The sequence below is a fragment of the Anser brachyrhynchus genome (genome assembly GCF_964034855.1).
Source record: "Anser brachyrhynchus genome assembly, chromosome: 6".
NCBI lineage: Eukaryota > Metazoa > Chordata > Aves > Anseriformes > Anatidae > Anser > Anser brachyrhynchus.
The window spans coordinates 16,679,235-16,696,601 of record NC_137700.1 but is presented as its reverse complement, the minus strand read 5'-3'; the positions used below and the strand labels follow the sequence as shown (position 1 = coordinate 16,696,601).

The 17,367-nt window shown below is 39.8% G+C and overlaps 1 protein-coding gene across 14 annotated transcripts in view; it reads left to right on the top strand.

Moving 5' to 3' along the window:
• Positions 1-17,367, top strand: part of ANK3 (ankyrin 3) — a 361,577-nt gene that overhangs the window by 317,033 nt on the left and 27,177 nt on the right. For 6 of the 14 annotated variants that reach the window (XM_080597957.1, XM_080597956.1, XM_080597946.1 and 3 more), the window contains 5 exons: positions 496-592; positions 1,215-1,443; positions 2,035-2,160; positions 2,901-3,023; positions 5,218-5,299. In XM_080597957.1, coding sequence (XP_080454083.1) covers positions 496-592; positions 1,215-1,443; positions 2,035-2,160; positions 2,901-3,023; positions 5,218-5,299 — 657 coding nt within the window. Of the gene's footprint in view, positions 1-495; positions 593-1,214; positions 1,444-2,034; positions 2,161-2,900; positions 3,024-3,489; positions 3,517-5,217; positions 5,300-9,645; positions 17,341-17,367 lie in introns of all 14 variants that reach the window. The other 8 variants (XM_080597952.1, XM_080597951.1, XM_080597944.1 and 5 more) reach the window with 3 other exon arrangements.

Sequence of the window (17,367 nt, the reverse complement as noted above, 5' to 3'; positions counted from 1 at the left end):
TATCAGATCACTTCTTCTCAGCAAAGCCAGCTGAGGTCACCTGGAAGGCTCCCACTGATTCCCTGGGCTTTTAGTCTCATCTCATGCTATTGTAAAAGAACTCCTGCCAACAGATATTAAATACAACATTATACAACATTAAATATAAATATTTTATATTTAGCTAGTACAAAGAACTTCAGCCTTGACTATTAAATGTAGTTGTCAATAAAAGTAGTTTGCAGAAGTAGTTCTGGCCTACCTGCAGAAGTCATTCTGGCCTAGCTGATATCAAGAGAAGTTTCCCTATAGACTGTAGGTATGTATCTTGCTTACATCAGCATCATTTCCTGGTATGTAACATATGACATAATGCATATATAACGTGTAACTCAGCTCTTGGAAAACATTATCTAAGTTGTTTTTTGCTGTGTGAAGCAAAATAAGATAGAAATATTCCTGTGTAGCCTGTGCTTGACTTTTAAAAGAAAATCTCCATGATTTATATTTACGCAGGAGGTACTTCACCTGCACAGTGGGAGGACATCACAGGCACCACTCCACTGACGTTTTCAAATGACTGTGTGTCATTCACAACCAATGTTTCAGCCAGGTATGGTGGCAGAGCTTGTCAAATGCACCCAGGGAGTAGTTACTGTTGGTTAACTGTGTGCATTATTGTGAGGGTGCTTTTTTTGTTGTGGTGATGGTGTTGTTGTTGTTGTTGTTTGGCTTTCTATAAGTCTTCTGCAAGACTGATAAAGCAGTAATGGACCAGATGCTTCTTTGTCACTGTGTATCAGCATACTACATATTTGAGGTTGCACATGAATCTTTGTCCTGGCCTTTTCTGCTAGGGGTGAGTCTCCTGGCAATCACACATGCTGTTTCTTTAAACAAAGGTGGCAGTGCCACACAGGGGTTTGTTTTTCTGGAAACAGCAACAGAATAGGGAACTTGAAAATGGACATTCAATAAAAGAATTTGGAGTTATTTACATTACATACATTGGAGAATTTGGAAAATGTACATTAAAATGTAAAAGTTGCTGCTCTTTGGCTTTTTAGTTGAAGATTATGTAAAATTACTTTCACAAAAATATAACTTACAAAAAAACCCAAGGTTTTAAATTAATTTTATGGAATTAGTAGAGTTCTTTTTGGTTTATTTTTAAAGGCTTGAGCAATGTTTCAGCATAATGAAAAGCTGATTTAACATTTCTTTTTCGTGTTCAGATTTTGGCTTGCAGACTGCCATCAAGTACTAGAGACTGTTGGGTTGGCAACACAGCTTTATAGAGAATTAATATGCGTTCCTTACATGGCAAAGTTTGTTATATTTGCCAAAATGAATGACCCTGTGGAATCCAATTTGCGTTGCTTCTGCATGACTGATGACAAAGTGGACAAAACTTTGGAGCAACAAGAGAATTTTGAAGAAGTTGCAAGAAGCAAAGACATTGAGGTATATTTCTTACAGCTGGCTTCCTCCTTGTAAACAGACAGTGTGTTTTCCAAATGGCAGTAAGTTCTGCAAAAGTCATTGTGAGCCCAGTTAAATAAAGGTTTGCAGCAATGCTGTTTCAAAAAGCTTCTTTAGGTGATGTCAAAAAAGGACAAGGGAGGGGGGAACATGAAGAGCTGTCTCCAGATGGATGCCCCAGGCTAGCCTTTGGTGGGGTTTGCACCTGCTGTTGTCAAGTAACCTTGGGTTTTTCAGAAAGCTGACCTGGAATTCTTTCTTGATGGCCTCACAGACACACAGTCAGAACTAGGGCTGGTTTATGGTGAATAGGCACCAAGACATAGTTTCTTGAAGGAAATCTAGATATTCTTACTTCAGAAAAGCCACTCATATAGCACAGTTTCCCAAACTGCTGGCGCTCAAAATGCCTTGACATAATGCACAGTGATTTTCTAGTTTGTCATTGAATTTAATCTGAATGGAGATTTATGCTAAACTCAGGAACTGTAGTGGGGGAATCATGCTATACTTACTTGTGTGGATATACTATGAAATGAGGTTTTATTGATTTTCATTTTATTACTTTGATAGGTTCTGGAAGGAAAACCTATTTACGTTGATTGCTATGGAAACCTGGCCCCTTTGACTAAAGGAGGACAGCAGCTTGTTTTTAATTTTTATGCTTTCAAAGAAAATAGACTGCCATTCTCTATCAAGGTAAAAGCAAAACAAGCCAGCTAATTCTGCTGAGGTGTTTTTTTTTCTTGTGATAACGCTTTTTCAGCTAAATAGAACTAACTTGCCCTGAGGATGTAAGTGTCATTGTTTAATATGTGAATAGTGTGGAGAGTGCTTTGCATGAAGCCACAAAAGAGTTGCTGACAAAGCTGGGACCAGAAAACCCATGACAAGGATTCATGAACTTCTGTTCATGAGTAGCAGAATATCAGGATTAGATCGCTATGTCCCAGGGACTAAGAAAAGGTGATATGTTTGATAACATACTGTACAGCAGAACAGGCTCCAAAAAGTGCATACAGACTGGTCTCCTCTAAATTACCATGAACGGATGCTCAGTTTCCTTTGTGTTATCATAGCTTTTGTGCAAAAGAAGTTTTTAAGCACATAAGTTTTGAGCATAAGTGCAGAACATTGCAGAAAAAAATAAAGGTGAGCTGAAAATACCTCTCAGTTTTATACTGGGATATTGCTATCTGTTTGGACTCACCCAGTGTCCTTTCTTACATGGATTGCAGGAACTTTTTTCCCATCAGAGAATTTCATGGTACCACCTTTTATCCTGCTGAGAGAGGAGGCTGAGTCCCAGCTCAGTAATATTGGTCTTGACCCATTAGATAGTTTCCTGTGGAAGGAAACTCTGAAAAACCCACCAGAAGCCTCCTCTAGCTATCTAAATTACTGCATATTACTCAACTATACTGTAATTTCTTCTCTAGGTAAGAGACACCAGCCAGGAACCCTGTGGACGATTATCATTTTTGAAAGAACCAAAGACTACAAAAGGACTGCCACAAACAGCTGTTTGCAACTTGAATATCACTTTGCCAGCACAAAAAAAGGTATTTGTTGGGAAACAAACATTTGTGTTAGGGTTGGTTTGATTTTATTTTTGCTTTTTTAGTTTGTCTTTTTTCTGCTAAAGAAACTTAAAGAAATGCTGGTCATGAGAATGCTTTGGAATATGATAAAGGCTTTTTAAATTTATGTTTTATTGGTTTCCTGTATGTAGAACGCTTTTAGAGTCTCTTGTTACTGTGGTGTCAAGTTCCTATAATTTTTATGATTCTGTTTACAGCTCATGCTTCAGCCTGCAAGTCATAGGTTTATGCTTTCAGTAATGTCACACAATGATTTGCATTGGATGTAAGATTTTTTTTGTGTGTGTTGGCATTTTGGATTTGCTTTGCATTATAAATCAGCCTGCATTTTGTGCTCCCAATTTGGTCCTTTTCATATCCTGATATTCTTTTCCCTGCTGTCCATTATAATATTCCTTGTCTCTGCAATGCATCTTTGGACCAAAAGGAAACAGAGTCAGATCAAGATGATGAGGTAATATAAACACTGTCTTCTGTTTTTATTTTCTTCAGATGTAGTGAAGTAGTGAAGAAAAGTAAATATGTTACAGAAAGTAATAAATACTATTATTAACTATGGCATTGAAGTAATATTTACAGAATAACCATATCCTCAACATACTCTGTTGCAAAACAGTTGAAGTTCATGAATGGACAAAAAAAAAATAATTATATTTTACAAAATTAAACTACATGTTGAGTAATAGTAGTCTAAAATTTAACTAATTTCCTTTTGGGAAAAAAAAAAAAAGAAAATATAATTACTACATTCTGACCAAGTCCATTTTTTACAAAATTGAGAGGAGCTTATTGGGTGTGATTTTTAGCTCTTCAAATAATGCTGCCGGTACTTTGGTAACTCATGTGTCTGAGGAAGTATTAGCAATGGTAGCCTATAATATTTTATTTCTGAAAATAAACTGGACTCTTCCAAAAAAGCAAAATAACTAAGAAGAATTTCAAACTGTTGTGTATAAAGCTATTTTCAAATAGACCTCAGTTATTTGCAGCTTAAAAATCCCCAGTTTGCTGGAAACTGCAACATTAGATTGTCAGGAAATTGAGTGGATTTTACTCTAGAGATAGCAATAAATGAGATCACCTTATAAAAGAAACCACATAGATGCATCCGTTTTACCTAGCAGCAAAGTTTTCTTCTCTTCCTGGTGGAAAACAAATATCAGTAGCCGCCTGCTGACTAAAATAAAAATAACACACTCCTTACATGTTAAAAAATAATAATAGCAACCATATCACTTTGTATTCACAGTGTTTGATCCCAGTGAGCTATTATATAGCTAGAACAAAAGTTTTCTTTCTAAACAAAGCATATTTTTAGACACAGTCAAGTGAACTGATTTCTAAAGGACTTGTAATATTGAAGACATCACACTAGCAGCTAACCCATCGAATGCAGCAACTTACGATACAATTTACTAGTTAACAGTAGTAGTCTGCTTTCTAATCTGCATCTTTGCATTTTGTGCCTATTAAAAAAATCCCCTCCCATGCCTTTTTTTTGTCCTTAATGTATTCACTTTAAAGCCAGTGTACATTGTGGTGTATGTGTTTTCAGGACAAATCAATCTGGGGAGAAATATTTGATCAGTCGAATTTGTACTTCTCTGAATGTTTTATGTCTGTATCTGTAGTCTTCTGTGTTGATCTCCTGTTCTCCTAGTCAAACGTGGTTTATTTTACAGAGAATTAAAAATATCATGCCATTTCTAGTAGTATGAAGCAGTTTATTTAGTGATAATGGGATAAGCTAGTATTGAGATACAGTAGGGCAGGATCATGAGCTATGTCTGCTAAGCTCTTCCACCTCGTAAGCAGAGACATTGAGCAGGAATGAGTTCATGTGGTCATCTCCCAGAGATGCAGTCTCTTCCCTGCTTGCTCTAGAAGGTTGGTGGTTCATAGCAGGTTTCTTTCACCTCTGGTAGCCATGCTCCCCGCTCCATAGTGCCTGACACTCATTACACGTCAGACAGGAATGGAGACCAGCTCTGGCCATTCCCTGCCAAATCTGACTCCAGCATGCCTTCCTGAAGCTGAACGGAGACATCCGTTCTCCCTTGTGGGGATATGTACCACGATATGTGGCCTATCATGCTGAGGTTTGATGATTGTCCAAATGGGGGATGGCACCAAACAGCATTATGTTTTGTTACAGACGGAGAAAGCCGACCGGCGTCAGAACTTTGTCTCCCTTGCTTTACGTAAGCGCTACAGCTATCTGACTGAGCCTGGAATGAGTGAGTTGCTCTTAACAAAGTACTAAACCATATATACGTGACTTTTCATAAGAAGAGACATTTTTTCTATAAACGTTGTATTTGGTGTCACTTTACAAAAAAAAAAAAAGGAAAGAAAAAAGGAAAGAAAGAAAAAGGAAAAAAAAATTAAAGCAAAACTCTTGGATGGTCTGTGAAATCTTGTGTTGTGAGAGCTTGAAGAATCCTGACTGGCAAATGACGTGCTAATTAAGTAAAAATACATTCTTTTAAATGCCATATAGCTCCAGATGAGTAGGATTACAAATTGCTTTCAAAATGAGTCTGTTCCTCTTCCCTAAGGGAGCAATATGCAAAAGTTCAGCAAAGCTGAAAAATGCCATTCAGATAAGCGCTTAAATGTTTAGATGCTTAGCCAAAGCGGACTCTCATATTTTATATCTCCCTCTTTTCTCCTTCTCTTCCCTTTTTCCTCTGTTCACTGCAGATGCTTTTTATTCCTTGGCACCACACATTGCTTCCTCTTAAACTCTGTACTCCTTTACTAGACCCATGGCATCGCTTTCCTTCCCTATTAAGTACAACAATGCATTCGGCTTAGCTTTTCTTCCTTCACCTCCCCTGCCTGCAGTTGAATGCTGTTGTTCCCCATTCTCAGACTTTTCTTGTCTCTTTCTGCCTCATAACTTCTCAGTTGCTACCCTGCAACAGACCCTTTGATATAATTCCGTAAATCCATAGACAAACTTCGTCAGGTCTTGGGAGTTTCCACTGGATGGCTGCTCTTTAATTATCCTATAAGATCTGTGGCTTCTTTGGATCAGAATATATCCAGAATATATTACACTTCTCAGGCCTGGAAGAAGACTTCAAGCATATAACATCTGAAGAAGCTATCAGATCCACTGAGACATCTTGATGGACTGTTAAGGTACCGTCAAAGGCTTGTTGGGAACCGAGAGACAGGGAAAAGGAAGCTGCTTGAAAGGAGCTTGACTGTGTATGTTGTTTACAATTATTTTTTCAGGCCTCATTGGAAGAAAAAAAAAAGTTTTATATTTATTGACCAAAGGTTCATTAGGTCTCATTTGCAAAAAGTGGAGGGAAAGGGAAAAAAACCCAAATGCACTTAATGAGCTTTACTCTAAGAAAAGGTGTGTTGATATAATAGAAGTCCCCAGCCATTCTTTAATTGTTGTATCCCTATTGGCAATGGTTACTACTTGTGGCAGTGAGCTACCCAAAAAGGGTATGCAAAAATTACTGTATTTGTCAGGAAAGATGGCAGACAGGGTTTGGCTATCAGTCGGAGTGCCACCACCTCCTGTGCACATGTAGCATGCAGTCATCAGCCACCACCACCTGCAGAATGCTGGTGTGAGGGAAGGTTGCAGGTTTAGAGGTGCAGCTCTTCCAGAGCATGTGCACACTACCCAGCACAGAGCCAGGATGGCTGCCGTGGCTGCTTTACACCACAGGGTGTTAGCTCTGTTGATCAGAGATGAGTGATGAACCTCTCCCTCCTTCCAGCAAATTCAGTGGCACAACTCTGCAGTTCTGTAGCAGCGGGGATTGGGCTGTTTTCTCTCTCGAGCTCATGCACGCACACTCAGAGTTTTTTTTTTTCCTCTGCACCCTGGTGTCAATGCCAGTGCTGGTGCAGAGGAGAGTGAGGAAGGTGGGGTATTCCCCTGCCTACCTGTCCTTATCCCTGCTCAGGAAAAGTGGCCAAAGGACCCCTCTGCCCTCCCCAGCAGTGAGGTCTCCCACAGAAGAGGAGTGGGTTAAACCTGCTCAGTGCTCACTGTTCGCTTGCAGCTGAAGAGCAGCAGGAGCAGGGCTGAGCTGGAGCTTCTTGTATGGGTTCACTCAGTGCTTTCAGTTACCAGCTGCAAGCAAGGAAATGCAATTTGGTGCACAGAAGGTAGTAACATCTGTTTCCTGATAAAATCTTGGATACAGAGTGATGGAAACTGCTTTGGCCAAGAGTGTCCAGTAGCCAAAAAGGGCTGTTATGAAAACCACTTCACTTTCTAGAATATTATCCCACTCTAAATTCTGGCATGGTTGTGGGAATTTCTTTGCTATTTCAGAAAGTAAAATGGCCTGGTTTCATCCTGTTTCAGTTGTCATAGCTTCACATGCTGGTAAATCACTCCATTTTCTTTGTACCAGTTCTTCTTGACTGCGATACAGAGCACAGAAAAAGCATCTTAGACATGTTTGAATTTGTGATTTAACAGGAGAAAGAGCAGTTAAAAGGGCAGCCTGTTGATTGATTGCCTCGCTAAGCAGCTGTGGCACAATGGCTCATCACAGTGCAGTGGGGTCCCTCTAAAGACATTCCCAAACATGAACTGCTGAACAAGTTGTTTTGATGTTGATTCTTCCCTGAGTGATTTTGGGGTTTTGGTTTTTGCACTTGGGACTGTATGAACTTCTGGTGAATGTTAGCAGTTGCTGATAGTTAATCTTTATTATAAAGTCTCGTTCATTTTATGAAGTACACAGTGTTTTCTTCTTTGGGGGAAGAAAGTATGTTTGTGCTTAAAAATAAAATTGCAATAAGGATGGGAAAGTGGATCTTTCTTGAAATAGGCTGTGCCAGTCAGGCCTCATATTCAAGCTCTCTTCAACCTAAATGTTCTAATACTGCAGTATCACCAGCCATCCACATCAGCTTCTGAGCTTCAATTGGCTTTTATAGGACCCGCATATTTCTCCTTGCAGGATATGGACCTGTGGTATACTGAACACTTATTTGCTATTGTATGTGTGTGTGTGCTTTAAGTTTAACAGTTCAGTATTAGCCTTGCTAAGCTTCTTTCACTGTATGTTACTGTCTGTCTATAAGACAGATCAAGTAAGTTTGACAAATTATTAGTGTAACTTCAGAGAAAGGTGTGTTGAATAAGTTGCTTGAATATTTCAGCCCCATTTCTAACTCCAACTTTAAACAGAAGGAAAAAGAGGAAAAAAAAAGAAAGTCCTTTAAGTTACTTTCAGTGTCAACTCTCTGAATGTTATTGCTGTATCAGAGGATATGTATGCTGTAATGGGATTCCCAGAAATACTGTCTTCTGGCATGAGTATTTCCTGTGATGCAAAATGTGTTTGATGATGATTCTGTTCAAAATGGCTATGAATAAGCTGAGTGTTCTGGGGGATGATAACAGTTAACAGGTTTGTCCTTGCCAGGAAGTTTTTGCATAATATATTGTTCTTTGACTGCTTTTCTAATGTTACCTTTTGAGAAATGCAAAGTTGAACAGGTCTGTCTTTGAGCTGATGCAAGAAATCTCCTCAAAAGGTACCAAGACACTACATCTTGTAGAAAAAGTGTACTCTTCTTTTAATGGCCTCTTGTGAAATGGTTTTTTTAAGGTTTACATATTTGTGCTTAATACAGCATACAAAATGTATTAATGTGTGCTCGTTTTGACATGATATATTGTGCATGAATGAAAACTGATTCAGTTGCTTTGCTTGCTCACGTTTATCATATATCATACTTTCCATATTTGATGTATGACATATGCTTCTTAAAATCATTTCATGTAAAGTTTTACTTTAGTTTTTCCAACCAAAAGGAATATCGCATGATAAACAAATGCAAAAGTTCCTTTTCTTCATTTATTTATATTATTTTTTAAAATATTGACTCAGAAAAGCTCTTGCTCTTATTGGCTTTGTGAGTGTGAAGCATATCCGAATTGTGCATGGGAGATAGAGATTTGAATTTATTCCAGTTGCTTCACAGTTTGCACATCAATTGCCTGTCACTTAAAGGAATTTTGGGTTCTGCATGAAATAGTTCTGACTGGTTTAAAAAAAAATATTTTAGATATATAATGTCTTTTTACACAAGTTTATATTTTGTATAGGTTCAATATCTGAATAGAATGACAACAACAACAGAAATAATTAAAAGGATAATTCTAATAGTTGTGCAAATCAAAGACATACCTAAACAGGCAAAGTAGAACTGATACAAATATTTCAGAATTACGACATCAGAAAGTCAATAGGAAGTAAGAGAAGAATTTTTGATGTGGTTTTTATTTTTACCTTGTGGATTCCTTCTTTGTGTTTTCTGTTCTTCATTTTTTGCAGACTTGGTTGCAATGTGCTTTCTGTCTTTCATTTTATGTTGCTTTTTGTTTTGGACCAATTGTCAGTATATGGTTCATTCCTATTGTTTATTTCCTTTTTAATCTTCTTTTGCCTCCTCCATCCCAACTCATGCAAACAATTGTATTTGCTTTTTGTAATATTACAACGTTTACTGACCAATTTTCTTCTCTGGTCTCTCTGTTTTTCAATCATTTTTGTTGATTTTATGTTTGATTTTAATTTAACAATTTAAGAAACAGTTGAACGGAGTGCAGGAGCAACAAGATCCCTACCTGCTACTTACTCATACAAGCCATTCTTTTCAACACGGCCATATCAGTCATGGACAACAGCTCCAATTACAGTGCCTGGGCAAACCAAATCAGGCTTCACTTCCTTATCAAGCTCTTCCTCTAACACTCCTACAGCTTCCCCATTAAAATCAATATGGTCTGTTTCTTCTGCTTCTCCAATCAAATCCACATTAGGAGCTTCTACCACATCTTCAGTTAAATCTGTTAGTGATGTAGCATCTCCGATTAGATCATTTCGGACAATCTCTTCACCAATAAAAACTGTGGTATCACAGCCTCCATACAATATACAGGTTACTTCAGGCTCTTTCGTCAGAGCTCCCGCAGTGACAGAAGCTGCTAGCCTAAAAGGGCTGGCATCCACTACCACATTCCCCTCTCGGACATCTCCAGTGACTACAGCAGGGTCTCTCTTGGAGAGATCATCCATAACCATGACGCCTCCAGCATCCCCCAAATCCAACATTAACATGTACTCTTCAAGTTTGCCTCTTAAATCGGTCATCACATCAGCATCCTCACTTTTATCGTCCCCTCTAAAGTCAGTGGTGTCACCTGCTAAGTCAGCAGTTGATGCTGTTTCATCCTCTAAGGTCATGATGGCCTCGTCTCTCTCGTCGCCAGCAAAACATGTAGCTGGGCACACAGATGTACCGTTGCTTAATGGGTCTGTGTCACCTCTGAAATACCCATCTTCTTCCAACCTAATAAATGGATCCAAAGCTGCAGCTGTTTTTCAAGACAAGATCACTGCAGCTGCACATTCTGCAAGTTGTGCTGCTAGCGCAGTTGCTGACACAGCTGAGAGGGTGTTTTCAACTGCTTCAACAATGTCATTTTCTCCACTCAGGTCATTTGTGTCTTCAGCACCATCAGCTTTCCAGTCAATAAGAACTCCTCCTGCAGGTGCTTTGTATACAGCCCTTGGGTCAATATCAGCAACTACCTCATCCGTAACTTCATCAACAATAACAGTGCCAGTATATTCTGTAGTCAATGTTTTGTCTGAACCAGCATTAAAGAAGCTCCCAGAGTCATCTCCGCTTACAAAATCAGCTGCTGCGTTACTGTCACCTATTAAAACATTGACTACAGAGGCACGCACACAGCCTCCCTATAATCGAACTTCTTCTCCAATAAAATCATCCTTGTTCTTAACACCCTCTGCTCTCAAATTGTCCACACCATCTTCTTTATCCTCCAGTCAGGAGATACTGAAAGATGTTGCTGAAATGAAGGAGGATCTAATAAGAATGACTGCAATATTGCAGACAGATGTCGCAGAGGACAAACCATTCCAACCTGAGATACCAAAAGAGGGTAGAATTGATGATGAAGAGCCCTTTAAAATTGTTGAGAAAGTAAAAGAGGACTTAGTAAAAGTTAGTGAGATACTGAAAAAAGATGTGTGTTTAGAAAGTAAAGGGTCGGCTAAAGTATCCAAAAGTGATCAAGGACACCTATCTGAGGATGACTGGGTAGAGTTCAGTACAGAGGAGATTGATGAAGCGAGACAGCAAGCTTTGACAACTCCTATATCTGTTCCAGAGAAGGTCCAAATTAAAACTAAAACCATGTCGGAAAAGGATTATAACTTGTCAAAAGTTATTGATTACTTAGCAAATGATATTGGTAGCAGTTCATTAACAAACATAAAGTACAAGTTTGAAGAGGGGAAAAAAGAAGGTGAAGAGAGACAAAAACGCATTTTAAAACCAGCTATTGCTTTGCAGGAACATAAACTTAAAATGCCTCCAGCCTCCATGAGGCCTTCAACATCAGAAAAGGAGTTATGTAAAATTGCAGATTCCTTTTTTGGAACAGATACAATTTTAGAGTCTCCGGATGACTTTTCTCAACATGATCAAGATAAAAGTCCCTTATCTGACAGTGGCTTTGAAACAAGGAGTGAAAAGACACCTTCTGCCCCACAAAGTGCTGAAAGCACAGGACCAAAACCCCTTTTCCATGATGTACCCATCCCTCCTGTCATTACAGAAACAAGAACTGAAGTAGTGCATGTTATCCGCAGCTACGAACCGTCATCTGAAGAAATTCCAGAGCAGAAAGCAGAGGAGCTACCAGCCTCGAAACCTGCACCTACATTTATGGAGCTGGAGCAAAAGCCTGCTGGGTCTATTAAAGAGAAAGTTAAAGCATTCCAAATGAAAGCCAGCAGCAGTGAGGAAGATGACCACAAATGTGTCCTTAGCAAAGGTGTCCGAGTAAAAGAAGAAACTCATATCACTACGACAACTAGAATGGTTTATCATAAACCTCCATGCACCGAAAGCACATCTGAAAGAATTGAGGAAACAATGTCTGTTCATGACATAATGAAAGCCTTTCAGTCTGGACGTGACCCTTCCAAAGAACTAGCAGGTCTGTTTGAACATAAATCATCAGTAACATCCGATGTTAGCAAGTCTGCTGAAACTTCACCACAACATGCAGAGAAGGACAGCAAAATGAAACCCAAACTGGAGCGAATAATAGAGGTCCATATTGAAAAAGGTAATCAGGCTGAACCTACTGAAGTGATTATTAGAGAAACAAAAAAGCATCCAGAAAAAGAAATGTATGTATATCAGAAAGACTTACCTCGGGGAGATATTAACTTAAAAGAGTTGGAAAAACATGATGCTTTTCCTTGTTCAGATGAACAAGGTCAGCAAGAAGAAGAGGAGCTCACAGCCGAAGAGTCACTTCCTTCTTATCTGGAATCCTCTAGAGTTAACACTCCCGTGTCCCAGGAAGAAGACAGTCGCCCTAGTTCTGCTCAACTCATGTCTGATGACTCTTACAAAACACTGAAGCTTTTGAGTCAGCACTCAATAGAATACCATGATGATGAGTTGTCAGAACTAAGAGGGGAGTCTTACAGGTTTGCTGAGAAAATGCTTCTTTCAGAAAAGCTAGATGTTTCTCATTCTGATACTGAGGAGTCAGTTACTGACCATGCTCTACCCCTTAGTGCAGAGTTACAGGGGTCTGATAAACGATGCAGAGAAAAAGTAGCTACTGCCCCCAAAAAAGAGATTCTCTCCAAAATCTATAAAGATGTTTCTGAAAATGGTGTGGGTAAAATGTCTAAAGATGATCATTATGATAAAGTGACAGTGTTACACTATACTGGAGATGTTAGTAGTCCAAAACATGCGATGTGGATGCGCTTTACTGAGGACAGATTAGACAGAGGTAGAGAAAAGTTGATATATGAAGACAGGGTGGACAGGACTGTTAAGGAGGCAGAAGAAAAACTGACTGAAGTATCACAGTTTTTTCGGGATAAAACAGAGAAGTTGAATGATGAGCTACAGTCTCCAGAGAAAAAGCAGCATAAAAGAAATGGTAAAGAAATACATTCTAGCCAGAGCTCTGCCAGCAGCAGCCCTGAGAAGGTTCTGCTCTCTGAATTACCAGCGTCCGGTGACGAATGGAGTAAGGTGAAGCAATACGCACATGATGGGAAATGTTTTCCCAAAGTGGATGAAAGAAAAGTGTCCAGTTTGCCCAGCAGTCCTGAAAAAAGGATATTTGTGCAACCAGCAGAAGACTCTAAACAAACTATGGAACACAAAGGGAGTGCTCAGCAGACTGGAGTACCTGAGGTTTCACAGACTGGATTTCAGCTGAAGCAATCAAAGCTCAGTTCCATTAGGCTAAAGTTTGAACAAAGTATAAGCCCAAGGAGTAAGGATCTAACTCAAGAAGAAAAAAAGCTGGACAGTCAGTCCAAAATTCCAGTAAAGAAATTGCAAGAAAGTAAGTTACCAGTGTATCAGTTTTATTCCAGAGAGAAACATGCAAAACAAGTAGAGCTCGTTGATGGGAGCACAGCTTTACAGAAAGAGGTGAAAATACAGGAAGATTTTGTTCCAGGTAAAGGAAAAGCTATAGAAGACTTTTGTGCTTCAGAGACACAGAAGCAAAGAACTGAAATGAGTAAAAGCGTGCCAGAATACTTTTCAGAACTGCAGACAAAAGACCTGGTGTATGGCTCAGACTCAACAAAGGGACACTGGGACAAAAAAATCTATAGGACATGGGAAAGTCCTGGAACTTCTAATCATAAAACACAAAAAGAAAAACTTTCACATGTGCTTGTTCCAGATACAGTGAAAGAAAACCATGTTGATCATGTTGAAGCTAAAACTGACAAAGAAAGTGAATTTATCACTGTGACAGAGCACAAATTGGCAGCAAATGGAATTCATTCGGAAGAAGTGAAGGAACTGACTGTAAAATCTCCCTCAAAAAAGGTCTTATACAGAGAATTTGTTGTCAGGGAGGGAGAACATAACGGTGAAGTAGCTGATAAAATGTCCAAAAGGAAAGAAGAAATTGCTGTGTCCCATATTCCAGTCAGGATTGTTGAGGAGAAGAGAGCCATGCTTGATGGAGTTTATCAACTTTCAGCTAAAGTATCCCAATCAGCTGTGATTAAGGAGAAAGTTGAGAGACAGATTGATTATGTGGAAGATGATCAAATAAAGCATTCAGAAATCAGAAAAGTTACCAAGCAGCAGAGCTCGATAGGTCTAAGTCCTCCTGTTGAGGAAACTGAGTTATCCCCTAGCAAATCACCAGATTCTTTAGAATTTAGTCCAGGAAAGGAATCTCCTTTGAGTGACTTAGTTGACCCCAGTGCCAGTGATTACTTGAATAAAGTTGCACCATTAGTAAGTACTGAGGGAGTGAAAGAAATTAAGACCTTACCTGTTTATGTCAGTTTTGTTCAAGTCGGAAAGCAATATGAGAAAGAGGTGCAACAAGGAAATATAAAAAAAATTGTCAGTCAGGAGAGTAAGACAGTACAAGAGACAAGGGGGACATTTTACACAGCTAGACAGCAAAAACAACCTCCTTCTCCACAAGGCAGTCCAGAAGATGACACCCTAGAACAAGTGTCCTTTATAGATAGCTCTGGCAAAAGCCCTTTAACACCAGAAACACCAAGTTCAGAGGAAGTGAGTTATGAGTTTACATCTAAAACACCTGACTCACTAATAGCATATATCCCTGGCAAGCCCAGTCCTATACCTGAGGTATCTGAGGAATCAGAGGAGGAAGCAGAGGCTAAATCAACCTCTGTAAAACAGGCAGAAGTTGAGGAACCACAAACTGACAAATCACTACCTAATCATATAAATAAGGACTCTAACAAAAGACCAAAAGGTAACAGAGTTGCCTACATTGAATTTCCTCCTCCTCCACCACTGGATGCAGACCAAGGCGAGGCAGAAAAGAAGCCCCACTATTCCACTGAGAGTGAAATGGAGATGACAGAAGTGAACTTGCAAGATGAACACGACAAATACCAACTGGCTGAACCAGTTATAAGAGTGCAGCCGCCGTCTCCTGTGCCACCGGGAGCAGATGTCAGTGACTCCAGTGACGACGAATCTCTCTATCAACCTGTTCCACTTAAAAAGTATACATTCAAACTGAAAGAACTGGAAGATGACCAGAAAGAAACCTCAAAACCCAGAGCCCCCGAAAAGGTTGAGAAACAGAAAGAGTTAGGACATCCCACTTCTGGGAAACCTAGTGAGTTTGACGTTGGGCTTGATTCACCCCAGAATGATGTAGTGCAAAATGGGAATAATAATGACCAGTCTGTCACAGAGTGTTCCATAGCAACCACTGCAGAATTCTCCCATGATACCGATGCGACTGAGATTGACTCTCTTGACGGTTATGATTTGCAAGATGAAGATGATGGTTTAACTGAGAGTGATTCTAAACTTGCAGGTCCAGCAGTTGAAACCAAAAAGGACGTATGGACTACAGAAGGTATTCTAAAGCAGACTGATCGCTGCTTTAGCCAGAGTAAACTTGAAGTCATTGAGGAGGAAGGCAAGGTAGGCCCTGAAGAAGACAAGGTGCCTTCGAAGGGTCCAGCTTCTGAAAAGGCCGGAGATAAAAGCGAACAGAAGTCAGGGGCACAGTTTTTCACTTTGGAAGGCAGACACCCTGACAGGACTGTGTTTCCCGATTCGTATTTCAGTTACAAAGTAGATGAAGAATTTGCAACACCTTTCAAAACAGTGGCCACTAAGAGTCTAGATTTTGACCCGTGGTCCAATAACCGAGGTGACGACGAAGTGTTTGAGACTAAATCAAGGGATGATGAGGCTAAGCCATTTGGTCTGGCAGTGGAAGACAGATCTCAAGCAACAACACCTGATACAACTCCAGCCAGAACTCCAACAGATGAAAGTACGCCAACTAGCGAGCCCAACCCCTTCCCATTTCATGAAGGGAAGATGTTTGAGATGACTCGCAGTGGTGCAATTGACATGAGCAAGAGGGATTTTGTTGAAGAAAGACTCCAATTTTTTCAGATTGGTGAGCATACTTCTGAAGGGAAGTCAGGGGACAAGGGGGAAGGGGATAAAAGTACAGTCACTGCCATCACACAGCCACAGGCAGGGGACAACACTGTAGAAACAAACCTAGAGAGACCAGTAGAAACAACAGCAGATGAACATAAGCCCATCATCCAGGCCAGTGGAGATTGCATGGAACAAACACTTGGTAGTAACTCACTGGAAAAATCATCGGCAGCAGTAAACGCTTCTAAAGTTGATCCCAAATTGCGCACACCAATTAAAATGGGAATTTCTGCTTCCACCATGACTCTGAAGAAAGATGGCCCTGGCGAAGTGACAGATAAGATAGAAGCTGTGATGCCAAGTGGTCAGGGATTAGAAAATGAAACCGTAGAAGTGATTGCGAGTTCAGCTTCTAGCCAGACAAGCTGTAGGCAAACAGAGAACACTGAGTTTCCAAAAGATAATTTTAATAACAACAACAATTTGGATTCATCTGCTGTCCCTACAGATGATATTACCTGTAATGTAGTGCTAAAAGAACATTCAGAACCGAAATGTTCCCTGCAGAAAGCTAATCAAGCGAAAAGCACTTCAGGAAAAGGTACAGGGACAACACAAGGACACAGAGTAAGAGATAAGCAAAAAGCACACGGAGAACAGCAAAAGTCAACAGAGTTGGTAGGGACTAGAGGAAAATCAAAACTTCCTGTAAAGGCCAGCTCAGTAAAAGACGTCTTGCCACAAAATAATGTCCAAAGCAATGCAGGGAGTAAAGTGAGACGGGCTATTAAGCCTGACAAAGCAAAACAAGATAATTCTCCTCCCTGTCTAGAAGCAAGGTCTAGGATTCCTGTAAAAAATACACATAGGAGCAATCTAGCTAGAAAACCTGCAGCCCTGCCAAAACAAGAGCAGGTAGAGAAAGAAAAAACAAAACAGCTTCCTTCTAAATTACCAGTAAAGGTAAGATCTACCTCCGTCACAATGACAACAGTTAAAGTAAGAAAAAATCAGCTTAGGGAGGTATGTAAACATTCTATTGAATATTTTAAGGGAATTAGTGGTGAGACATTAAAGCTTGTGGATCGTCTATCTGATGAAGAGAAAAAGATGCAGTCAGAGGTCTCTGACGATGAAGAAGACAGTACATCAAGGAACACATCATTATCAGAAGCTACTCAAGTTTACCAGCCTTCCATTACATCGAAGTCTGCTAGAGATATGAGAACAGAGGCAGCATCTATAAAATCAAAGATTGAAAAGGCCGACAGTGAGAGGAGGAGGAGTAAGAGGACTGGTGAGAATGAAGGCAGTCAGGTTTCTG